The 27511-nt window shown below is 32.5% G+C and overlaps 1 protein-coding gene across 1 annotated transcript in view; it reads left to right on the forward strand.

Annotated features, from left to right (window-relative positions):
- LOC111626832 (pseudouridine-5'-phosphate glycosidase-like) overlaps nucleotides 1–27511 on the forward strand; it is a 175913-nt gene that overhangs the window by 49882 nt on the left and 98520 nt on the right. Inside the window, exons 8-10 of the mRNA XM_023370350.1 lie at nucleotides 7017–7102; nucleotides 12036–12199; nucleotides 19362–19421. Of these exons, the coding sequence (XP_023226118.1) occupies nucleotides 7017–7102; nucleotides 12036–12199; nucleotides 19362–19421 (310 nt within the window). The remainder of the gene's footprint in view (nucleotides 1–7016; nucleotides 7103–12035; nucleotides 12200–19361; nucleotides 19422–27511) is intronic.

The following is a 27511-nucleotide window of genomic DNA, read 5'->3' on the forward strand; positions in this document are numbered from 1 at the left end:
TATGTTTTCTATGTCTGGACGAATGCCGCTTTGATTTATCACATGACCTAAATACTTAACTTCCTTAACAATGAAGGAGCTCTTTTCAGGATGTAGTTTCAGGTTGACTTTATTTAAGGTGCCTATCACCTCATCTAGTAATATGATGTGGTCCTCAAGCGACTTTGAGAAAAGGACTATATCATCCTGAAAAACGTAACAATTAATTCCCACAAAGCGGGCCAGCACCCTTGACATTACAGCTTGAAAGAAGCGGCCGCTATTCTTAGCACCTTGGGGAAGGCGACACATTTGGTATTTCCCCCAGGGGGTTGAGAACGCATATACGTGTCTTATAGAGTGGTCTAAATTGATTTGGAAGTACCCGGATTTCAAATCAAGCACGGAAAAATACTTACTTCCGTGGAACTGCTCATTATCTCGTCGACGCATGCGATGAGAAATTCTTGAGCTGCAGTCAGGTTGTTGATTTGCCAAAGGTCTAGGGTCATTCTGATTTCACCATTACTTTTCTCCACTATGTGGATTGGAGAGTTCCAAGCTGACGAGCTCTCCTCGATTATACCAGCTGCCAAATACGCATTGGTCAGCGCCTTTAAGCCAGATAGGTGACACTCAGGGATACGGTATTGCCGTGTGTTTATCGGCTTAGTTTGGTCTATTATCGGCTTATGGGACTCACCAGTCATTCCAGTTAACTCTTCAATTGAGCACGCGAAACATCCAGGGTGCTTCTGAAATATATTACTGACCCGCTCTTTCTCCTTATCACTCAAACCTTCCAACCCCTTAATCGCTACCACAGTATCATTAGCGTTTTCGTCGTACACGCTTTTACTTCCCCCATTACTAATTGCGCTTTCTTCCATTGTCCTTCCCACTTCACTAATTATTTCATACATTCTCCCGAGTATATCCATTCCCAAGATGCCATCGTAGTCTATGTGTCCAGGAAGCTGCATACATGCTAAGGTTACTTTGGATACCTGATCTCTATATCCTATCTGTGTGCACAAGGCTCTCTCACATTCCGTTACTTCGCCATTTATGCCACGTATCCCTAAAATTTCACCCTCAATAGTTGCCTCAGCTATACCTTGTCCGGGGATGCGTTTCATTACCGTAGAACTCAGAATTGACTTTTCGGCCCCCGTATCTATGAGAAAGCATAGTTTAGTACCCTCAATTTCACCATTAATTAGTGGAAGACCCTTTTTTGACTTAAAGACTTGGTCGGTCAGCTTAATTCTTACACAAGGAGCGCTATGCCGACCTGTATGGCACTCCTTTATCAGTTTAAACGATTCCCTTTTGCGTTTTGGGCAGTCACGGGCAAAATGGCTAACCTCACCACAGACGTAACATACTTTATCACTCACCCTCCTATCCTGATTCCCTTTATCCAATATCTTGTTCATCGCTTCTGCCAATAATTTGACTTTCTTTTCCAACCCCTTAAATCTTTCCTCATTTTTATCATCCTGACTTTTTGGGTCTTCCCCTTCCTCGGCACCCATGGTATTCTGTTCCCCAACGTTCACGTTTACCCCTCTTTGTTTGAACTTGCCGCCACACTTTATAGCTATTTCTTCTTCTTTCTCCGCTACCTCAAATGCTTCTTCCAGTGTCTTTGGCTCTCTCCTTAGTACGCTGGCCTTAAGGCTCCCCCTCAACCCCTTTATAAATCGCTCCAGGATTATATCGTCGCGCAGTGTACTTATTTTATGATTTTCCTTGGTAGCCCGTGTCAGTAACGTCTTTGTACGGACCGACAAGTCCGTTACAGACTTGCTATGCCCTTGCTTCAAACTCAATAGCTTATCTATGAAGTCCCTTTCTGCAGCCACTCTCTTCCCAAAACATTTTATTAAATCACGTTTTACTTCCTCGTATCTTCCAGGGTATTGCTCTGCTAAGCATAAGAATGTGGCTAACGGTTCACCTTTTAACCGCGACTGTAGTACCGCTACCTTGACCTCGTCATTCCATCCTGCTAATTTAGCTATATGCTCTATTGTCATGAAAAACTGCTTAATATTGACCGTATCATCCTGCGTTCCAGAAAATATAGGGATCATGCCCAGGAATCCTGTAACTACTAACGGCGGGTTTGGACTGAAATCTTCACCAGAATTTGAGCTCCCCACTTGGTTGTTCGTTGCCATTACAATACGTATATACACAAATAAGATAAACTGAGATTATAATTGGGTATTACAATGAAAAAGATATACGACAACTTGCCTTTGTTACAGTTGGGATCCTGTCGCGGACACCATTGTGGTGGTTCGAAGTGAGAAAGAAGTACACGATCCCGCGAGCGAAATGGTACAAAAACAAGAGTCTCAACACAAAGTATTATTTTTCTCACTGAACAGGTTTGTTTATTGGATCCCAACTTTACAATTTTTCGAATTTTATACGTACACAGGCGCTCAATGGTACACCTCAAAAACAGTTATCTGTTAACCACGCGACAAAAATATGACGAAGACCAAAATTACTTAAACTAACTTACGTTAACTTACACTAACTTATAACTGAAGATGAAAGAATATAGGATATAGAGATAGACAAGAAAAGAAGTAGAAATACCCGGGTTTGGATTTTGATGAGCCCTTGGTTGGAGAACACTTCGGACTAAGAGGCCTTCCCTCGATGATCTCTCTCTCTCTGCACTTTTATTATTAGGTCACTTCTTATTTGTAGACCTTTCGTCTACAGTCTTTGTTTTTCCGATTGAGTTGTCTTTGATTACCTCTCACTTGTAGACTTTTCGTCTACAGTCCTCCTTTTTTTTTTCTCTGGATCGCTTTGTCTCAGGTCACTTCACTTGTAGGAGCACCTCTCTGTTCCCTCCTACCTACTCGAGATCTCCACTCAATCTAATCTTCTCTCTCTCCGTTTTGCTTCCGGGCCTCACTCCCTTTTCCTTTGTGCTTTATTTCTACGAATATGGTAATCCTCCCCCAAGGGCAAAAAGGGGTTCAGACAAAGAAAGTTATAGGAAGGTTTAGAGAAAAGAAAGTTCTAGACGGTTTTAGACAAAGAGAAAGGAAACTCTAATACTACTACAACATAAAATATAGGAAATATAACATATCATGGCTGACGGCCACAATGTTCAATCTCACAGAGTTCAGGTTTTTGATGATGAGCTTCTAGAAAATGAATATGTTTCTAGGATGAACTAGTCAGCTAGATCTCCAGACTTGGAACTGAGAAGCTTGTAAAACCTCACTAAGAACTGTTTAAGTTAAGAATGACCCTCATCAAAGAAGGGGATTTCTTGGACAAAGTTATAAATGACCTTGTCACAAGTATGTCTTGTTGTTGTCAGTATTTCTGTAATAGTTCATCATATTCCATATTAAACATATTTTAATGTTAAAATATCAAACCTGAAATTTGAGATTTTTGAAAATATGAAAACTGTGTACATATTTTTTGTTGTAATAAAATATTTATTACCTTTATGGCTATGTATCTTCACATATCAAAATTTTCTACTTTCAAATAATATATACATATATATATGTATAAATGATGATGATGTTTTAAATATATACTTTAAAATTTGATAATTATTCTAAAAACATGTTGGATTGTGTGTTCGTTTTCTTCAAAAAACTTACAATTGCTTATGAAAAATCACAAAAGTCAAACTGGATATCATTCAATTAATAAAATTCTACACCTTATTCCTCCAGCAAAGCTTTTATTCTTATGTGCAAATGTTTTTTACTATTAAACATCTATCTTCAGGACTATTTGATAATGGTTATCTAAAGATGGACATTTAATATATCTATAAACATATGTGAGAGTAAAAACTTTGTTAAAGGAATAGGTGTGGAATTTTATTAATTGCTTATACAACTGAAAATTTTAATAGTGAAATGGCAATGTTATTTGATTGATTGATGATGATGATGATGATGATGATTGATTGATTGATTCAATAACATTTTTGCTCATCTAATTGTATAAAATAGCTTTGGAAATTTTCTAAACTTAGCAACTATGGTAATGCATTCACAAGTGTCTTGATCTAGTATGTTGAGAATACTTTCCTATAAAAATTTTCTCAAGTGCCATTTTTTCAAGTTCCAGAACTTGAAAAAATAGTCATAGGAAAATAACAGAGTTTCATATGTAAAAGTTTGATAATCATAGTCACAGATGCAGATATTTAAGTAATAGTGAAATAATCAAATCTCATTAAAATTGAAATTTGAATGTGTGCCTGATTATATTTGGAATGAGGACAGTGTTGATTCAATGTAGAGTTAGTCCATGCAAATTGTAAAACATGTGGGAAATATAAGTAAATACTGAACATAGTGTGGTTTAGCCTCACAACATTACATTGTGTCTGCCGTTATATTGAACTGAGAAATCTAACTAAGAAATAGCATGAGGAATACATGGATAAGAAAGATGAATTTGTTGATACAGAGCAACCAAGTATTTGTTTTGTGTGCAGCTTACATGTTAAATAACAGATGTCAATGTAGAAGTTATATCAGCAGTACTTCTGTTCAATAATTGATATAGCTTGCCAAATTTGAAATTGTAGTGTTTCCTTAATTTGGCTGATTTATTTTTATGATTTTTATTTCTTCTTGCTTCTGAAGGACAACTACAATAAAAATTCAGAGCATATAAATTGTCTGAAAATGGCTCTGTAAGAGATACATTGATTGCAAAGTACTTTATAATATTTCTAGATAATATAACGCTGTACTTCATTTTCAGAACTCTGTTCTCACCAAGGAAAGTACTTGAAAACAAATATGCATAAAAGTCCTAAATGTCTAAATTTCTGAAATAAAATGCAACCAAGAAACTTTTTAAAGTTACATATAGTTTAACACAGTATAAAATATGTCGTACTGATTGACAAAAGAAAAGTTTATATGAGAAGAGTGGATTTGACAATGTGTTGCGTCAGTTGTGCTACTGCTTGACAAGCACTTAGGATAAACCTTGAACATTTATTTACTATGGACTAAAGAGACATTTGAAATTCTAAATAAATAAATTGATGGCATGTGACAAGTCAGTCAGGCATCTGCTATCACTAAGTCTATGCTTCTCAAATAAACTTTGTTTTATTGCCCTGTATTAAAAATTTTATATGAAATATTGTAATCAATTTGATTCAATAATTTGGTTAAATATTTTAAATTTCATTTAATAATAATTTATTTTTTCTCAAACTGTTATATTTTAAATAACCAGTTATGACTATATAATATTTATAGTCTTTTAAAAATTGCTTATAAATATATGTCATCAATATAAAACCAATTTATTTTTTAAAAAATCAATCATAACTTTCCCGGCTGTTATGAGATATTATTTAAAAAATAACTTTTATATTATTAATTATTATAAAATGACAAAAAGTTGAATTTTGAGGGTAGAGATGAGTTTTATAGAAAATTGTAAATGCTAATAATGAATACAATATTCATTAAGTCTGACCTCTTTTGTGATATGTCACATGACCTCCCTTTACCTATCCACTTCCTTAACCTTTAACTGCCAAAATGTAATAGCATTATTACCCTTTATACATAAGCTACCATGCCAACTTTTGTTTCTTAATCATTTCCCTATTGTGAGATATTAAATGAAATAGATACCGACACACACAAACACTCATTTGGAATTTTTATATTCTGTTCTTTTGACTTTTTGGGTTCAGGGAATCTTGAAACATGGAAATTTGAAAAAAACTCAGAGGATCAAATTTGACATGATTTCAACATTTTCTCTTGTTGTATATGTATATGTATATGTACTGTGAAAGACCGAAATTAAAGAATGTCGATATTCTCTGGTGAATGTCGACACATACAAAATACATCGGTGAAAGGCCGAATATTTGGTTATATTATTATATATTCGAACAATTGCCGGTGTATGTCGACAAGCACAGATAAGCTTTGATGGAGGTCGAAATGACACCCGTGAAGCCGATGCCGACAGAGAGGCAACAGTCTGTTGCCAAATCCTTTGTGAGTAGCTTTTCCCAGCAGCAATTTGGTGGAACCTGCCCACTTTGTCACTGGATGGCGTTTTTGTTCTTTTGATCCTGTGAGGTGGGAATCGGTTTGTCAGGTCGAGTGGCAGAGGATGAGAGGGGTCGTCGGTAAGGCGTCCGTGATATCCAAATAAAAGACACCATTAACAGATCAGTTCATAATAACGTAATCAGTTCGTAATTTATAAAGAAAAGTTACTTTTCATAGATGAGATTTCTTTTCAAGAAATATCACTGAGATAAGCAGCTGAAGCTAATTTGAAAAGTGGAGGGCAAGGCTTTACATGCTGTCATTGCAAAAAGAAGTGTTCCACGAATAAATGCAGTTGTAAAAGCAAGGACTCTTGTGCAATTCAAAGTGCCATAACAGTTTAAATTGTTGCAATAAATAAGATTATATAACATTAATCACATAATTTATGTGTAAGTTTATTATTGTATTATTTTCTCTAATGATTTAGAATGTACTGTTTGTTTTAGGTTCAACAGTTTATTTACATGTGCTGTTACTTAAGCTTTCTCTTATTTTGACATATTAAAAAGTTGCATTTTTGCCTTAAAACGTAATAAAAATATTTTTATTCAACATTCACCATCAGTGCATGCTGAATGTCGACATTTACCAGTGTAAGTGAGAAATAATGATATTTAGTAAATATTTCATACATGCATGAAACGACTGTGTGAATGCTGACATTCGCCAGATATTGGTCATTCACAGTAACATATATATATAACAGCTGGGAAAGTAACAAATATTCTTTTGCCTCATTTGCATTTAAGTCATCTTCAATAAATAAAGTAAAATGAGTCCCTTTTTTCTAAAAAATGTTTTATATTGTTGTTGTTTGTTTAAATTCAGTTTTTAAAAGACACTCACAAATTTAAAAAGTTTAATTTAGAAACTCAATATTTATAATATTTTTACATTTTTACATTTAAATATTTATTTACTTTTTAACAGAGGAAAAAACGTCAAAGGAAAAGATGTGACTCCATTCATTCTAAAAAAAGTCAATGATTTAACATTAGGAGAATCATTGAAATCAAGTATCCTTCTATTAATTTTAATTAAACAATTTCTGAGCGTTTTAAATAATAATAATTTTACATAATTTTTATAATAAAGTAAATACATTTAGATAATAAAGTAAAATTATATATAAAATGTGTGGATGTGGATGACATCTACAGAAAATTGTTTGCATAAATTAATTTTTGAGAAGTTATATTAACTTATTTATCAGTTTTGAAAACGTCAAAATCATGGAGACACTAAAAATAGTCAGAATTTTCACCAAAAGTAAGCAGATGACAAGTACATAGTTATCACAAAGTAAAAAAGGAAGTCATATCACAAATATTTGTATAAAATGCTGGAACTAGCCTTACAAGTTGATTATTTTGCATATTTCTAAAATGTTCAACTATATTTTGTAATAAGACATCAAATCTTTATTTTATGAAACAAAATAATAATAATAAATTTAGAGAAAAGTTTAGTAATTGTGAAACTGTGAAAGAAAAAAAACCTTGAGTTACCTCTAACCAATAAAAATTTTTCATTGTGAAAAGAAGAAAAGTCATGTGAACATAAATTGTTCTGACAAATTGAAAGAAACGTGATATACCCAAACTCTTGACAATAAAGTCATTAATATGTATCAAGTAAACTGAAGGGAAGCCAAACTGTAAAAATATCAATGATTTTACAGCTTGGCTTCCTTCAGTTTGCTTGACACACACTAATGACACACATATGTAATAACAATGTTTTTACAACTTGGCTGTGTGATGTATTCCTTCACTAATCATTCCAAATATGTAAGAGATACTTAAATTTGTGGACATCTAATGACTGTATTTTATCAAGTCAGGCAGAAACTTGACTCTCATGTGACTACTGAATATTCTTAGTAGATAACCAATTTTGTTACTTGAAAATGTGCACTGGTATTTTTACAAGTGTCAATTTCACTTCAGATATTTGATATAAAAGTTATAGTGGACAGTATGCTTTTTGTCCTGGACTCATTTATGATCCATTCTATGCTATTGTAGAATGATTTTCTTAAACAAATGAGCATCTCAGTGATTGGCGGTCAGGTAATGAAGATCAAGAAATTCAAGAAAACCAACTCTGATCTTGAACTCTAAGTATGGTATGAAGTTTTTCAATGACGAGTCTCTCTTCTTGAGTGGCTCTTGTGAGCCATTCTACTCCCAGAGATAAATTTTCCATACAAAGTTATGTAGTGGATCGGTGACTTATGTGAGTTGTCACCTGGCACAACTGTTCAACAAACAATACACATTTTGCTATAATTGACATATTTTAATGACAATTTTAATGTAAAAAATATCAATTTAATGTAAGCATAATATGAATATAAATAGGTATTATTATATTTAAGGAACTTTTCATACAAATAATTTTATCTTCTGAATGGTGTAACTAGTAGCAGTGAATTTTGAATAGTTTTTGGTGGTATTTTGCAAGAACAGAATAATAGCAAGCATATTTGTTGTTTACTACACACCAGGAAAGGCATTTTTGTAAAGTTACATTGTTTACTAAATCAAAGTCAAACAGAAATTGAAAATGTATTTGAAACTGAATTGTAGCCCTCTTCCTGTTCCTATATCACTTCCAATTTTGTTTTTAGATAAATAAAAGTTTGTACTGTTGCACAAAATTTATATTGCCATATGCTGAGAAAAGGTTTTGAAAATCCTTCGCATAATGATAAGTATATCAATTGTTGTTTCGTACTGCTCAACCCTATTGACAGTAACTTTTACTCTTTTTTTAACTACTAAGTTACAATAAAATAAAGAAATGGTGCATATTTCATGTTTATATATTAAATACTTGGATTGGATGTCATGCCAACAGTTGTATTAATTCAATTAGAAATTTCAGACTAGGAGGTGTTAAAGAGAATTAAAAGGAATATTTTAATCTTGCAAGCGCTGAAAATTGTATAACTTAAGCAAAAATCTTAGAAGATAATCAATGAGTACTGTCTGACGAAGACACATGATATTCCAGTTTATTGGTATATATGACAGCTCTCACAAGCAGATAAACAGGAACAAAAGGAAGAGAAAGTGGTATTGTGAGGCAAGAACTTAACAAAGATGTAGTGAAATATGATACAGAAGATGCAAAAGAGAATAGGAAAACACCATTGCATGCAGAGAAGGAAGAAATTGCCCATTTAAGAGAAAAAAATGCAATATTAACTAAAGAAAATTATTTTCCTTCATAAACAAGATTAAGAAGCAGTTACAACAATACAGTAAGACCTCACTTAATGTGGGGGATACATTCCTAGACAACAAAGGCTAAACAAAACAGCGTTAAATGAGGTCATTTTAACATAGGGTAAATAGGGAAGGGGAACATGTGACAAAAAATAAACAGATTTTAATTTAATTTTGAGTTATTTATATTAATTTGCATAATAATATATGTTAAATAACACAAACATATGCACACAGAAATGTAAAGTTCAGTTTTTGTGATGAAGGTCCTGGCTTTTCTGAAATCTTGGATTTTTGCAATAAAGTTGTGTAGTTTCAGTTGTTACTTTTTTTTTCTTTCCTTAAGCAAATGTTGGTAGCAGAAGATCACATCCAAAATGCCTCATTTTGCTTTCACACTCCTTTCAAAATTTGGATCATTCACTACAATTTGATCAACGATTTTGGTTATCGTTACCAAACTTTTACTAAGGAAATCTGTAGAGAAATTCTTTGAGTTCTTCGTTTTCAGAATCACTATTTTCCAGTTCTACATAAATTCTTTGTTCTTCCAGTTCTTGAAGGTCATCATTGGTAATGCTCTCACCAGAAACCTGCAGTAACTCCTCAATATCCTGCTTGTCTACATCTCCTAGTCCTGCTGTATCGATTAGGTTGACAATTTGGTCAACCTAATGATATAGTGATAGGCTCTTCTCTTGGATACCTCCAGCCATAACTTCTTCCACACACTGTTCGTGCATTTATTGGTTAATTCTTGCCAAGCAAAGTCAATATTGCATGTGGCATCCATAATGTTTTATTTTTTCCAAAATTGCACAAAACAAACATAGATTTAAGGGAAGTACAGCTCTATGACGAATTGCCACCTTTTGCTGATTGGTTTATGTTTGTAAATAATCGTATTACATATGAATCTATGAAATGATGTGATAATTTGAATCAGCGTAAATTTTGAGCTTATTATTTTTGTTTTAGGCTTTGAGCAGACTGTGTTATATCAAATCAGCATTAATCAAGGCAATGTTAAGCAGGGTCTTACTGTACCAGAATCATTTAAAATAATTGAATAGGAAATATGGAGTTGGAAACAAGTTGTTGCCTCCTAACAAGACAAAAGAAATTTGAAAGTAATTTTGAAGGAGGAAATTAATTAATAATAAAATAGAAAAGAGAGTTCATCACAAGTAGCTTCACTTGCATTTGATACAAGTCATTATTTTATTTGGCAGTTTACAAAGGAAAGTATCTTAAAAATTAAGCAAGAGAAAGGACAAAACTTTCAATAAAGTGCAAAGGGCACCAACTAAATCTACTCTATATATACATAGAGGTAACACTTTTTTCTGTCATGAAAAAACAAAATAGAAACGATGGCACTGGAAATCAATAGATTGTCACAAAATTTTTAAACAAGTAAGTGAAATGAGCATGAGGTTGAGTGAAATGAAAGAGAGAGTGATTCAAGAAGGGAACAAAGCAAGACCAACTCAGCCTGAGAGGGGGAGAAAAACAAGCAGGGGTGGAAGGGTTAGGCTGCCCACATTGTAGGAAGTAGAGTAAAGAGAGGAAGCAAGGGAGAGCAAATGAGTGGAGGTTGGTCAAGGAAGTTGGCTTCTTGCAGGGTATTGAATTGTCATGAAATTTTTGTTATGAATAGTCTGTATTGGGATGAGTGAGTGAAGCCATACAACTTGGAATTTGAAAGTTTTTCTGTGCAATATTCCAAAAAACATGATGTTCAACAGGCTTGAAAAAAAAGAATGTTGTTTTTGTTCTGGAATCTGAAGATGATTCTATGTTCGATTTTGATGGAGAAAATCTGAAAGGAAAGTTTTTATGCAATTTGAATGATAACTGTGTTTTTCTTCCTCCCAATTAATCTGAGTATGGAGGTGAATTTCAAAATGGATCTCAACCTAGTTTACATTACAGAATCCTCATTTGGAATTAGACAGATGAAAGTATACATATTGAAATTTTTGTTATGAATCATCTTTATTGGGTACAGGTGAGTGAAGCTAGTTGGGAGTTGGGCTGCTATATCTTCTTCTAACTATCTTCTTGTACACTAATGTAACAGCTTTGTTAATTATTTCTTTGTGATCTTTTTCTTATTCTTGAACTTGTATATTTTTTTGCATAGTATCAAACTATGAGCAAAAAAGATTTGTATTATCACAGTATTTATTATTTTAGTCTCATCAATAATAAACATAAATTAAACAATACTATGTCTTGTCTCTAAAATCACATTGCTATCAATGGCTGCATGCCTTAGAGGTATGAAGGAGTACATGCTAGGAGTTGCAATTTGGCACAGAGTATTTGGTGCCCAAATCATGCGCACATAAAATAAACCAGACTTGTAGGTAATCAGGGGACCAAGAACTGGGTGAAAAGAAAATACGAAATGCTGAGACTGTTTCTGTAAACAAGGGCGAGTGCAAGATTTGTACATGCATTGCTCACTCTCTCCAAGACATAGTCTTGTCCCAAAAATGGCTTTGCCATTTTACTTGTTATTTATTTTATTCTTATACTTAATAAATACAACAATGTAAAATTTAATCAATTTATTTCTACTTAATGTAACACAAATTCCATAAATTAATTTATGTTATGTAATTTATTATTTAGTTATGTATAAAAGCAAATTGAATTTTTAAATTTAAATATCTAATACCTTTTTTCTTAAACCTTAACTCACTTTTAGATATACTCTTAATAAAAAATAATGCAGTCATTGGCAGTAAAATTGCAATTGAACTTCATAAAATGAATTCTTTCAAAAATATTGATGTACTGGAAAAAAATAATAAAGAAAATATTTTAGATTATTCTCATTCAGTTATTAAAACCCAGAAGAGCAATAAATTAGTGTGTTTAATAATAGCTATTTATATTTAAATTTTATTTAAATAATTATTATTAATTTTTATTTATTTATCAAAATAAATTTATTGATTTTAAGATCATCCTAATAGTAAAATTTTAAATTAAATTTTTCTTTTAATACTTATTTGTTCATGCAACTAATTTTTAAATGAACAAATGAGTATTAAAAGTAAGATGCTTATAAAAGTATGAAATGGAAACTTTTAGTTGTAAGCTAATATTAGTATGTAGCTAAATTTTAATTTATAAAATTAAAATTTAGATACATAGTAAAATTTAAAAATACATACATAAAATTTATAAAATTATATACATGAGCAGATCTGGGGGCAACTACAGGGACTAAATCCCCTCAATTGACAAAAAAAAAAAAAATTAAAATTTATTTGTTTAAACTTCAAAATGTTTTGAAAACCATTTATGATGGCAAATATAGTTTATCAGATTGTCTGCAATCATTGCGCTACATGTTAATAAAAATCTTTATTAAATAATTCAAATATTTTTAATTTTTGAGTTAGCCCTGCTTTGAGTTCTTCTGGATCTGTTACTGATTATGTGTGTGAATAAAACATTGGTTAAATTATAACAAATATAAACCATAACCTGAATTACATATGTTAAACCAAATAGGAAAACTAATTACAAGCTATTTTATGGATAAATTTAATTATATTTGAAATGTTATAAATTTTATAATTATTTTATGCATTTTTAAAGAATATGAAGAAAAATTAACATCACATTGAAATGTATTAATTTCCAGAAAAAGAAACTGAAGTTTTATATAATTATTTTTAAATTTCAAATAAGTAATCAAAATACTATATGACCTAATTCATTAATTTATCAATGAAACATGAAGAAAAATTGATCATTTTTCTTTATTAATATTGTAATATGCTGCAAATACTGAATAATTTAAAAAAAATAGATTAAGTTAATGGATCTTATGAAGTAATATTTGGAATAATCTATAAATTTTAAAAATCAGATTTTTTAAAATATAATTATATCTTTACTAGTTAGACTCCTTATTTAGGCAATATGGCATTCTTGTGTACCTCAGATTCATTGACTTCTTATTTTTTTGATAAAAATGAAAAACATCACTAAATAAGTTAGAAAAGTCATTGATTAACTGGAATTAAACATTTTTCATGATCCGGATGTGGTGTTGTACCATCAGATCAAATAGCCATTTAAAATAATAACACAATATTTCTTAACATTATTTTTCTTCAAATTTAAAAATTTTGAAAATTGAATAAAATTTCTTATTTAATTTATAGTAGCTTGGTTTATCTTTCTCTTGAAAATGAGGGAATTAGAATATAATTTATCTGAAGACATTTAATAATTTCATTTCAAACTGATTGTTTTCAATATATTATTTCTTTTACACTTTAAATAAATCTTGATGTTTTATAAACAATATGCTACTTTTATATCATATACTTTTTATGTTGTCAATTAATATTTTTTATAAATCAATATAATCAACACTCCTCAAAAGTGAAATTGCAACACCACAAAGGAATGTGCATAGCCATATGTACTGTACATTGCAGGTCTGGTAGAAGTGACAGAAATATGCAAATGAGTAAAAGAACAAACAAAGATATGCAAAGACACCTGTTTATTCAGTAATGAATATGGCCCCAGAGGCAGCTATACAGCGAGGCATACTATTAATGAGGCGATACATAGTTGCCTGAGGTATCTCTTGACAAGCTGTGTCCACTGCAACATGCATGTTGTCTATAGTGTGTGGTGGTGGTCCCTGGTGGACCTCACATTGAACGATGTTCCACAGCTGTTGGATGAAAGAGAGATCTGGCAAGGCTCTGGCCAGGGAAGGATATGAATTCCATTCAGACTGGTGAGAGTTTGCTATGCAACATGTTGTTGGACATTATCTTGCTGGAACACTGTACTGGGTGCGGCCTGCATCAGTACAGTGTCTATGGTATGTGGGACCCACAATTCATGAGACATACTAGTCTGCTGTCAGAGTATCAGAAATGTGCACCAGGGCTGTTCACTGATAGATAGAACATGATGCCTGGTGTGGGGCCAGTGTGATGCTCAGTGAAAAGGGCTGGCACGTAGCTTTCCCCAGGATACTGTCACATTTGTTCATGGCCATCATTTCTCCACAGACAGAAGTAGGATTCATCTGTAAACAATACCCAATGTTAGTGAGTGTACAGTTGTGATGACAATGACACCATGCCTGACAGGCCTGCAGCCATGTGTGCAGCCATGTGTGCAGCCATGTTGAGCTGTTAATGACAGCCCAGTTGCTGGTTTCCATGTGCAACCAGGCGTGCAGCCATGTTGAGCTGTTAATGACAGCCCAGTTGCTGGTTTCCATGTACACAGCCCAACTTCATGCAACCTATTGCAAATGGTTTGGGTAGACACAGATGCAGCCATTGATGGCTATAGGCAGCCTTGAATGTCACAGGCCATTCAGCAAATCTGCTGCTCCGTGCACTCTGTTATGTACTGCTGTTGTAATCCACTCCCTCTTTGGTGTGTTTGCAGATGTTTCTTTGGCCATTGTGTTACACATTGCTGGATAGTAGTCAAGTGTGACAACTGCATATATTGACAAACCAATGTTGCACAGCTCCATGATATGTTCTTGTTTCCCAGCCATTAACTGGTGATATTCAGTTTACTGTTATCTCCAAGGTATTTTCTATGCTTCTTCAAAAGTTGGCTGCTACAAACTGTCACTAATAGCATGCATGACCTGAGCTGGTTGCTGGTCTTTATAGCCTGAAACTGAGTACCACATGACCCGATGCTTACACAAACTTAATCATTTGCATGTGGCTATGCACATCCCTTTATGGTGTTGCGATTTCTCTTTTGAGGAGTACAGTGATACCCCGAACTTTCACGATAGGTGGGACCGAGCGATAACCGCGTAAGTCGAATTCGCGTAAGTCGGGGTATAATTTCTCAATTTGTGTAAAACCCAAGTCGAATGTATGTAAGCTAATAAATGTTCTCATTAATCTTATCTCGTCTTTTGATTCATTCACGGTTACAAGAAATCACCACACAAAGTCTCTCAAGTCTCCATAGATATAACAAACACAGAAATAAATAACAGAAAATATATTGTAGCTATGTGTCGATTCCACGCAACACGTCCGAACATGTAAGCTGAACAATAGTGTGGGGTGAGTGAGTAATCAAGAGTTGCGTGGCGCTCAAACAAAAGACGAATCGATGAGATTTGAAAATTGCGTAACTCCGGGTTGGCGTAAGTCGGGGTAGCGTAAGTCGAGGTATTACTGTATATATAAAATATACTGTAAGTAGGTTTGTCACATCATGAAAGACGACTTCAAATTTAATATTGTAAATTCATTGGCATAGTTTAGATAATTACTATGTAAGAAAACTAAACAGAATCTTTTTCTGAGAAATTATTTATTACACATATGAGGCAGTGTCATGAAGGCAATAAAGGCCTCCCCTCTGCAAAAAACAATATCACCCATTAAAATACAGAGAAATTCAGATTGCCAAATGGATTCAGATTAAAAAAGGAATAAGATAGGAATGTGGTCTGTCCTTAACACTTTTAACATTTACAGTGAATGGATGATGATAGAAGCATTCAAATATCTAGACAAAGGTGTAAAAATTAATGGACATCTTATCAATAACATTAGGTATGCTGACAACATCACTCTGTTATGTAACACCGAAGAAGGGTTACAGAAAATTCTAAATAGATTGAAAGAAGTTGGAAAAGCAGGATACCAAATGAAAATAAACATGAACAAAATGAAAGTTATGATAATCTCAAGAGAAGAAAACAAAGCTCTACCGATTATGTTGGATGGAAAGAAAATAGAAGAGGTAAAAATGTTTGAGTACCTAGGAAAATGTTGGATAACTGAGGATAACGGGTGCAATTATGAAATTAAAGACAGAATAAAAAGGCTAAAGCTGCTTTTGAACAAATACCCTCAGTATTAAGAAATAGAAAAGTATATAAAAAATTGAAATTAAAAATACTTAAAACAATGATTTGGAGTGTGACTACGAATGGATGCAAATCATGGACAATAAATCAAGAGACAGTTAATAGGATAAATTCCTTTGAGATGTGGTGTCTTAGAGGAATGGAAAGAATTAGTTGGATAGATAGAATAACCAATGAGGAGGTTAGGAGTAGATTTGGAATGGAAAGAAACCTGATGGTCAACATCCAGAGAAGGAAAACAGCATATCTGTGCATATAATAAGAGGATCCTTGGGGGAACTGATGAAAATTGTAGTTCAAGGAGTGGTGCAGGGCAGATGGAGAAAAGGAAATCCTAGGATAACATAACAAGACATCAAAAATTGGACTGGCTCAAAGCTTGGAAAAATCCTATAACTGTGAAGAGTGGAGAACTGTCTATCAACTGCAATCCTCTGTAAAGAGGATGCCATGTGAATGAATGAATAGTAAAATATTATGGCAAATATAAAATCCTTTTACAGTAAGATTTATATTTGTGGCGCTCAAAATATAAAATGTTTTTTATATTAGCAACAGATTTATAATATTGAAAGAAAAATGATCTAATTGCTATATTTAGGAGATAATAAGGAAGATAAATGAAAGTTTTTCTAGTGTAAGTGGCTGAAATTCTTAAACTGATATAATGTGAAGAAAACAAACCATTAATATAAATAATTGTTCAAAACATACACATTTAGAGAAATCAGAACTAAATTAAATAAATGTGAAGACCAAAGCAATATTAAGCCATTGTTGAAAGATTTGGCTTAAGGCAAATGGAGTAAGAAAGCCTTTTTAAAAAGAAAATATAATTTAGAAAGTTTGGGATTTAATTTTTTTAGAAGAAAAAGAGTAGAAACTGGTATGAGTAGTTTAATCAGTAACAATGGAATATTTGTGAAAAATACAGTATAGAGAACATTTTTAAATAAAGGTTTTAAAATTATTTCAAATGTCATGTTTTTTTCTATTTACTAATAATATATGTTTATAAAAGATAAGAATGTTCTTTTTATACTGTCATTTTTTTTTTTAAAGTAATTACAAAATAAAAATTCATAAAAACTTTCACAAGAGTCTTCAAATTCTTTGAGTTGTTTTAATTTTTAAATATATTAATTTTGAAATTATTTTATACTTTTTATGAATGTTAAGTATATATTTTTAAGCGATTCAAGCATCTTTAAGAAATTCAAATGTAGTGTGCCATGATTAAATACTGTATTTGTGTGCTTTCCAAGTGATTTTACATTGTTTCAATTACTTGTAAACTATTTCAAATATTTCTACACCAAAAGAAATTAATATTTTGAATTTTAAGTAGAATGCATCTAGTACTTAATATTTCCAAATATACAAGCTTATGTTAGGTACTTGGGAAAGCATATTTTAAACACAAACATCAGAATTTGTATTTGAATTAGTTCTTATGTACTGCAATGTAATATCTATTTATAATATTATATATAACGGGGTGAGACAAACATTCTGGATTGAGTTTAAAGCATAACAACTTTTGAATTCATAAAGATAATTTTAAAATCAATTTGCGCCAAAAATTACATCATTACATATGCTCAGTTACAGCACGTAAAGTTTTGAACATTTGAGTCAGTGGAAAAATGGCTTCAAAAGAGGACATATTAAGAGAGCGTGTTTTACAAATGTAAGTGAACCACTCAAAAATGTTGATGGTGGAGCATTGTTTATACGAAGCCATAGCAAATCAACTATATATAATTTGAAGTATAAAAATAGGGAATGTGGAAAAGAAGGCCAGGAAGTGGATGAAAGCCGGTTGTTACGAGTGCTAAAAACTGAAGGGCATTGCGACAAATGTTTGACAACAAAGATTCAGTTAGCGAGGTGTAGGCAGCTAAAAGATTCAGTTGTCATCGAACATACGTAGGTAAGATAATTAAGAAGATGGGCATAAAGAAAAGGAAGAAGAAGAGGACTCCAGAGTACACTGCTGAATAAATTGCTGAAATCCAAATGCAATGCAGATGGCTCGTAAGAAATTTTGGAAACAAAACATTCATTTTGAACAATGAGTAGTAGTATTCTTTCTCCAGCATGCAAATACCAGGAAAGAAATTTACTATGCAAGCAATGAAATCAAACACCACCTAAAGTGAAGTACAAATTTAAGAAGAAATTTGAAGCAAAAGTGCTGTATATTGTCATTTCACTAGCATGTGTTTCAAAACCATTTTTTAAAGTGATCCCTTGCAATTGATGCTGACATGTACCAAATAAATGTCTAAAGTAAATCATAATCCCTCAATAAGCATTATCAAAATGACGATTTAATCTTTCGGCCTGACAAACCTCCATCTCACTATGCAAATTCGACTGTGGAATTCCTCAAAGCCAAAAACATTCCTTTTATATCCAAAGAACATAATCCATGAAATCTGCCACAATGCTGGCCAATTGAAGATTTCTTAGATTTTTGTCACATTGTATATAAGATTTTGTATATAAGATTTTTGTATATAAGAAAGGTTGGTGAGCAAAAAATACCACACAATTGATCTGAAGAAAGACTTTTACTTTAAAAAAGTGACACAAAAGCCATCCAAAGAGTGCGATGAAGAGTCTATCAAAATAAATTTATGGCTCATCACCGACCACAGGCCATATATGATTGTGTTCATTAATTCTATACTATTGTAAATAAAATTTTTAAAATGATATACTGTATAATATTTAATAGTTACTTTAATTTTTTGATAAAATATCATGCTTTAAAAACAGTCCATATTTTGTGTCTCGCCCCATTATTACAGATATAAATATTAAAATACATCAATTTTCTCTCTCTCTCAAATAGATTTTATCCTTGATACAGTTTTGCAGTAGTTTACAGCATGCCTTTTTAAATATATATTTAATGTTTATTTTTTTAAGCTTTTTTGAGAAGAAAAATAAAATAAATTTAGTAATATATATTATTATTTTTTAGTGAAAAGTTAATATTTTTACAGTAGTTTGTGAAAATGCTATAAATTTTCTAATGAATTGTTTTAAACATTAAAGTGTATGTAATCAGAAAGTATATATTTATAAATAAATATTAGTAATAATAATCTTTTAATATTTTAGGTAGTTATTGGAGGTTCTGTAATAGATTTAGTCACAACAGTACTACACAACAAGATTGAAGTAAGTACTGTATTTAAAAACTTCTTTTTTTATATTTATTGTATGATCAATAGAGCTGAATAACAAATAATACTGTATTTTAATTTAGCAATTTATAAATAATAATAATTTTTTAAATTGTAATTGTATGTGCAAATTTTAAAATTTATATTCATATTTAAATTTCTTCTCTACACAGCTTTTTATAATATTAAAAATAAAATTTTGAGTTTTATAAATTAAATTAAATTCTCTACTTTCAATTAATTTATTTTTACTGAAACAATTTGTAAAACATAATTACGTACATGTAGTAGAGGAGCAATTATACAACCTAAATGAAATCAATAGGTGCTGGAAGTAATTAAGAAATTGAGCAATACAGAAACAGACTGAATTGAATCATAGATTTAAAGGAAGTATGAAATCAATTTTATTAATAATTTATCTAATAAGAATATCACTTTTTGATTGACATGCTCTTCAAACAAAATTACCTTAGATAAAATGCAATTGAAAAAGTAAAATATAATTACGGTATACTGTATATAGTACAAACAAATCATTAGCAGAGAAATACAAATGAAGCTATATCAATGGCAGTATATGATACATTGGTAGACAAAGCAATACAGAAAGTAGAAAAAAGTATGCACAAGTGTGTAGAGCACAGCACTGTTAAAAGTGCGTCATATAGCTATGTCTCAGATAATCCAAATCATTGAAAATTATGTATAATTCAATGGCTGGATGGCCAAGATAGTAAAAACATCATCATACTGCCAGTGTTGTGGAGTCAAGTTGTATGTTTTTGGGCAGAGTCGTAGTCGTTAAAATTCTTTCGACATGCGAACTCCGACCTCAAAGTTTACTATTGGTAAAATATAAAGTAAGAAAAATACTTTTTAATTAATTAGTGTCTATAGAAATTTCTTAGAAAATAGGCACTTCGATAAATTTCGATATCAAAATGACATTAAACCATAAAGACCATTTCGTAGCAAAATGTTATGCATATCTACGCGATATGCTCTATACTTTCAGAAAATAGCTTTTATTAATTTAAGGCACATCGATGGCCGAGTGTATAAAACCAGTGAACACCTGTAGTTAGTCGTGCGATCGTGTCTGGAAAGTAAAACATTTATGAAAAATACTGAAGTTGTAACCGAAACTAACACAAATCTTCAAAGCAGCAGGCAGTGTGATGGAGTCAGAAAAAAAAAGTCCGACTCCGACTCCGGCAAACTTGCAATGTCGATTTCAACTCCGACCTTGCCCTTTTTTGAAACATCACACTACGATTCGTTTTAAAAGAAAGCTATCACTGGGTATCCGAATATTGTTTGCATAAAAAAGTCGTACTAAAATTGATGGTCAGAATTTAAAAAAAAATGGATATAACGATTTACCTTGGAAATACTGTACTTTCGAGTACATAAAGAAATACACCACACCTTAATTAATAGCCAAAATGATTTCACTTTTATGGGTTAATTATGAAAAGTTGATTTAAATTAAATTATTTTCAAGAAATTAAATACAAAAGAAAAAAAAATAAATACAATAAAATGCAAAAATAACGATTTGATGAATGACGTAATAAGTTGGTCTGTAAATTAGTTTCGCCACTCTGGTTACAACGGTAATAATTAATTTCCTACCGACGGTTGACTAAACTGAAGTACATTATAGAATTTCAAAATATGAAATTTTGAAAAAAGAAAAAAATCAATTATCTTGAACCCACGGGTGTAATCTTGCCCTGAGAACTTAAACCAGTGAATAATAAGCTGAAAGTAATGAGTCCACTGAAGATCCCTTCCATCCCCTCTTCCCCCATCCGGTTATAATACAATGTGTTGCATTACTGTCAATTTAAGTTTTGATTCTCTCTCAGTGTAATTTGTGTATATTATAATGGTTTTAAACGCTTTTAATTTCAACTTTTTTGAAAAAAGTTTTTTAAACCCATTTTTTAAAATTCAGTTTATTCTTTTTTATAATTTTGTCAATTTTTAAAAAATTTGTTTTAAATCTCAGTGACTTGTAATTTTACCCATCTACAGATAGTAACGATTTAAATTATTTTCTAGAAAAATTATTCTTTAAATTTAAAATATTTTCATTTATCTCCTTTAATTTTATTTTATACAGCTTATTTTATGAAAGTTTTTATAATATATCCAGTTAATCGCTCAATTTTAATATCAATTTGTATTCAATAATCAGGCAATGTAAGTAAAATAAAATTTTTCTAAATATTCTTTGTAAACACGTATGTGTGATGGAATTTAAAACTTATTTATTTTAATAAGATCTATATAAAAACAAGGACTGAGGAGGGGTCAGTAAGACCCGAAATGCATATCCACATCCAGTTATAAAGTCTATATCAGTAAGAGTTCCTTGTGTGATGTAAGTTACTAAAAAAGCCAAAAAATTTAGGCTTAAAAATCCACAGAAACTGGTAACGGGAATAAGCTGAAACAATCCTATTTATTATATTTTGCAGTTTTCTCATCCTATTTTAGTTTGTTGCGGTTAGATTCCTATCTCGGTTTTACTTTTTTCATTGTTTTGCTATTGTTGACTGTTTTAAGACCAAATTATGTTATAGAAGCAATAATAAATAGCCATAAATAATTCGAAACCAATAGAAGCGCAGTGAAAAAATTAGTTAAAAAAAACAATTGATATCCAAAGTAAAGCATCTTTGACTTGGCGCAATATTTTTTTTATATTTAATTTTTTCTTGTAATTTCTCTTTGATAAAGTACGCTTGGTGCTTCGAAGCAATACCATAAGCGTTTATAATCCCTGTGCTTTTTGTCGAAAATTTCTGAACTTTTGCAGGATGGTTTCTGTATTAGAGGCAGTGGCGTACCGTGGGTGTCAGCCGCCAGGGGCGGAGGAAAATTTCGGTCCCCCTTATTTAGGTATTTCAATTTAAAAGACCAAAATTCAGTTTTGTCACAGAACAAGCAATGAAAAATTCGGTGGTAATGCAGCGACCTGTTTAAAATAGTTCTATTGGACATTAGTGGTGTATATGAACGCAAATGAATCGTACAAGCAAAAAAAAAAGAAAAAAAAAGGTCAACAGGTTTCGCAGGATTTCCTTNGTAGGTGCAACAAAAATATGAAATGAAATGTTTCAAATTTTTACAAGATATTATTATTTATTGTGAAATTTTGCCGCCCCTAAAAGGTAATTTTGCCGCCCCCTAAAAAGTGCCGCCCGGGGCGGGCCGCCCCTTCTGCCCCCACTACGGTACGCCACTGATTAGAGGATTGATTTAAATTTTGGTGGCCAACAGGGTGGGGAGATAAAGGGAAGTCGTGTGTCGTATCTCGAGTCGGACTTAATGACGATTTTACTCCTTATTAGCATTTATAATTTTTTATAAACCCCACTTTCAAAATTAAGCTTTTTGCCATTTTATAATAATTAAAAATATTAAAATTTTTAATAATAAAATGGTATAATAGATGGCGCCAGACGAGCACTTTTAAATGTTGCCGGGAAAGTTAAGCAACTCGTTGCTGGATTTTTTAATGTTTTCTTTCCTGAGATAACTAAGAGGACTGTTCTTTCATACCCATTATGAGCATGACCAGAGCCACAATGAGTTTTTTTTTACTCTTTCCACCCTGTGGACACTAAGAGGGCCTCTTTTAGCAAGCCCATTATGGGTTCGACCAGACCCACAATGGGGCGGCCGGATGGGGAGGGACGGGGCCAACGTATCCGGTCGGATCACACCATGAAAAATTTCTGGGGATTTTTCGACCCATCCGAATTCTATTCCAGGTGCCCCAGAGCGGTAGGCTGTCACCTTGACCACTCGACCATCCAGCCGACAGAGAATAAAAGAGTAAAGCTTCAAAGAGGATGAACAAAATCGTGCCCCACACACACTAACATCCATATATACAGGAAAAAAAACCGAATTATTTGCATTTCTTGACGTTTCAAGGTGTCCTGAGCCCAAAAATGTAAAAATCTGGGGGGATCATTTTTTGACCAATCTCTATCCTTTTTCTCTGTTATATATAACAGAGAAAAAGTATGGAGTGGAAAATAAATAATGTAACAATAAAAATTCTTGCTATCTCACAATTCTCTATTTCAAACTTTTACTAAAGCGACTTTCGAATTTTTTATAAATGCGCTTCGAAGAAATTCGTAATATCGGGAATATGGCTATATACTAATACGTAAGTATGTTGATATACAGTATTGCATTTTCAACCAATAAACTATTAATAATTGCAATTGTAACCTATTATTTAAATACGTAATTTATATTCATCAAATATAAATTAACTTATTAAATTTGCTAAAATTCATTGAAATATAGGGTGAAACAGGTGAGATGTTAGAGGTTAGTAGAACAAAAAAATAAGCCCATCAGTGGCCAAGAGATCTTCGTTCCTTGAACACTGGTAGTTCGGTCGTGGGTTTGCGCCTCGCTCAAACGGCCTGGCCATGTGGAATTTTCCGGGTTTTCTCCACGTCTGTAACTCCTAAATATGGGCCCGTTTCCCTTAAAAAGACCTTTCTGTAACGCCTAAATATGGGCCAGTTTCTCTTAAAAAGACCTCCCGGAAGGCATTACCCCTAGACAGATCGCCCAAGTGTTGCGTTGCCGTAACTTAACTAAACAATAAACAAACAAACAAACCTTATTGGGATTTTTTCGCCACCCGAGCTGAGTATTAAATACATCCAGATATTGCTCATAACTAGTTTATTTACTGTATTTGCAAGGAAAACAATATAAATACAGTACATAAAGTAAATCCTAAAACTTGTTTATATATAAGTNCATCAAATATAAATTAACTTATTAAATTTGCTAAAATTCATTGAAATATAGGGTGAAACAGGTGAGATGTTAGAGGTTAGTAGAACAAAAAAATAGGCCCACCAGTAGCCAAGAGATCTTCGTTCCTTGAACACTGGGAGTTCGGTCGTGGGTTTGCGCCTCGCTCAAACGGGCTGGCCACGTGGAGTTTTCCGGGTTTTCTCCACGTCTGTAACTCCTAAATATGGGCCAGTTTCCCTTGAAAAGACCTCCCGGAAGGCATTACCCCTAGACAGATCGCCCAAGTGTTGCTTTGCCGTAACTTAACTAAACAATAAACAAACAAACAAACCTTATTATTTGGATTTTTTCGCCACCCGAGCTGAGTATTAAATACATCCAGATGTTGCCCATAACTACTTTATTTACTGTATTTGCAAGCAAAACAATATAAATACATAAAGTAAATCTTAAAACTTGTTTATATATAAGTATACAAATATTAATAAAAGTAAATTACGTTTTAATGAGATGGATGTGCTTATTTTTTGCAGCATAACAATTTAAGAATAGTTATATTAATGAAAATATGACTTGTGTTTTTATCACTATGAGCTAAGATCAGTTCTGATAGAGTAATTCTTACAAATCTATTCATCTCAACTATAGCTTGGATTTTTGGTTTCTTAGAACTTTATTTGGAATATGCATTATGTACATATTTGGAAAAAAAAGTTTGTAGTTNATAGATCCCTAAAGGGGCATAAAAAATTGTATGGATATGTAGATATTGGATATTGCATTGTTGATAGTATCGTTTGGGCAGCAAATAAGTAATATAATATAAATAAATCGTCAAACGTCGGGTTACGAACGCCCCTACATACGAACAAAATTCTGAACGCCATATTTGCTCCGGCTTATGTACAGTACGATAACTCGATTTCTGAACAAGTTACGCGGCAGAGCCAGCTACTGGTGGTCAACTCCCTATACTTCCTATGTTAAAGAAAGTCGACGGCCCGACCAATCAACGACAGGACTACCGATTCAGTAGTGACGCCAAGATTCTATCGCGTCATTAGACGTCACAACACAAACCTCGATTACGTTGTAATTCACATTAGATTTCAATGGGCATGCGGATAAGATACAACTACCAGTTTTCGGTACGCGCCACAATTCAATTTAAATTAAATTAATTAATAAGAATCGCGTTAATTGACATTCGCGTAATAAAAATGGCATCCTTTAATACGTATTTAAAGATGTTTTACTCAAATTATCAATAAATAACAAAAATGTATTAAACATTAATATAATAATAATGCTAGATAGCCAGTTAATTAAAACTAAAAATAATAAAATAATTAAAACTGGTTTTTAAACCGAAACTGAAATTGTAATTAATTAATTAGTTAGTTAAAATTAAATTTAAATCAACCATAATATTTCGTAAAGTGTGGATAAAGTATTTGCCTGCCTTGATTGATTTGGTTATATTTCATGCAGGCAGAGTGGAGTCTCTATAGCACTTTTTTGTAAATGATTATTTCGGTTTCGGTAGGCGGTGAGGGAAGTCTTCACCACCTTTAAACACGCAGTGTATAGTCCCGATTTAGCACCGAGCGACTTCCACCTTTTTCCTGAATAGAAAAAGTGGCTAGAAGGGCAGAGGTTCGAGACTAATAACAATCTTCGAAACAACGTTAGAGAATCTCAAGTCATTGGCAGCAACATTCTATGACAAGGGGATGGAGAAGTTCGTCCACCGATATGACAAATGCCTCAACCTTCACGGTGATTATGTCGAAAAGTAACCGTGTTTGTACCTAACTTTTGGTAATAAATTCATTTTGTTATTTACACTTGTTTTTTATGGACCATCGGAGCTTAAAAAAACCGCCCTCGTACAACATGATACTCTCGTTGCTATAAAAATTAGAACCCTAAGAAGGAGTTGTGGCATTGCTGAGAAACTTGGCATACAGATAGATTTCAGGCAAACATGGAAATGATTAGTTATAGCGTGATGATTCATTGTGTAATGGAAACAGAGAGCGTTAAAGTGCGTCCTCCTTGTCCTTTAAAAAAAGCGCACAAAGTCTCTTGTCTGTAGTTGCAGACAGGATGCAACCAATTTGGTCGTTAACCAGGACGTTCGTTAACCAGGGTTCCACTGTACTTACAGACTTTTCACAGGGTAACAGTTTCGATTGCACGCAAGCAAGTGCTATATGCTACCTATCTCAGTAATGATATAGTGCATCTATTGCGCGCTCTATCATTGTCACAGTAATTAAGTGAATACAATATACAGTATATTCACTTAATTCATTTTCGTTCCTGATGATTGTTGCATAGATAGCCGAAAACGTTAGAAAATTTAAAAAATTTTTGCTGAAGTAGGCTGAAACTTTTTTAATTTATAATATATATTTTTAAANTATATTAATGAAAATATGACTTGTGTTTTTATCACTATGAGCTAAGATCAGTTCTGATAGAGTAATTCTTACAAATCTATTCATCTCAACTATAGCTTGGATTTTTGGTTTCTTAGAACTTTATTTGGAATATGCATTATGTACATATTTGGAAAAAAAAAGTTGTAGTTGAAAAATTTCATTATTATAATTACTTTTTCATCACACAAATAATTTAATATAGATACTTAAGGTTTTCAGTTATATATACAGTGGAACCCCGGTTAACGAACGTAATCCGTTCCACGAGTCCGTTCGTTAACCGAAACAATTTTTCCCATAGAAATTAATGCAAGTACAATTAATCCGTTCTAGACGTCAGTATTTTTGTAATTTTATTTGTAAAATGGGTTTTCTTTAATGAAAATATAGGAAAACGTGCTCATAAACAGTCGATCTAGGTTAAATTTTCGGAAAAGGGGAAAGATTTGACGGGTATAAAAACATCACATACGATCGTTAAAGTTCTAAAATGACAGATAGCAGAAACAATAGGCTAAATTATGAGCGAAAGGCTTATAGGTTTATCAACAATCTCTGATCAGAGTCGACGAACAGGTGTCAAATAAACGCCTCGGAACAAACCTTTCTCGTGACCTGATCTGGTTTCGGTTTTCACCTGGAGACAAAGAAGAAAACAATCGGGAAGCGAGGAATGGGACGCAGGACTAATCGTAAGGTGAGATTCAAGGAAGAAATACTATAAAAACCCCGAATCTCAAGGTCAAAACGCAGTTTTCCTAAAAATTCTATGGCGATTAATCTGTGTCGTCTTCATCTGGATTAAGCCTGAAGTCGTGCCCGCTAAAATTTG

This window comes from Centruroides sculpturatus, unplaced genomic scaffold (genome assembly GCF_000671375.1).
Source record: "Centruroides sculpturatus isolate CEXI.00-Female unplaced genomic scaffold, Cexi_2.0 scaffold280, whole genome shotgun sequence".
Taxonomy (NCBI): domain Eukaryota; kingdom Metazoa; phylum Arthropoda; class Arachnida; order Scorpiones; family Buthidae; genus Centruroides; species Centruroides sculpturatus.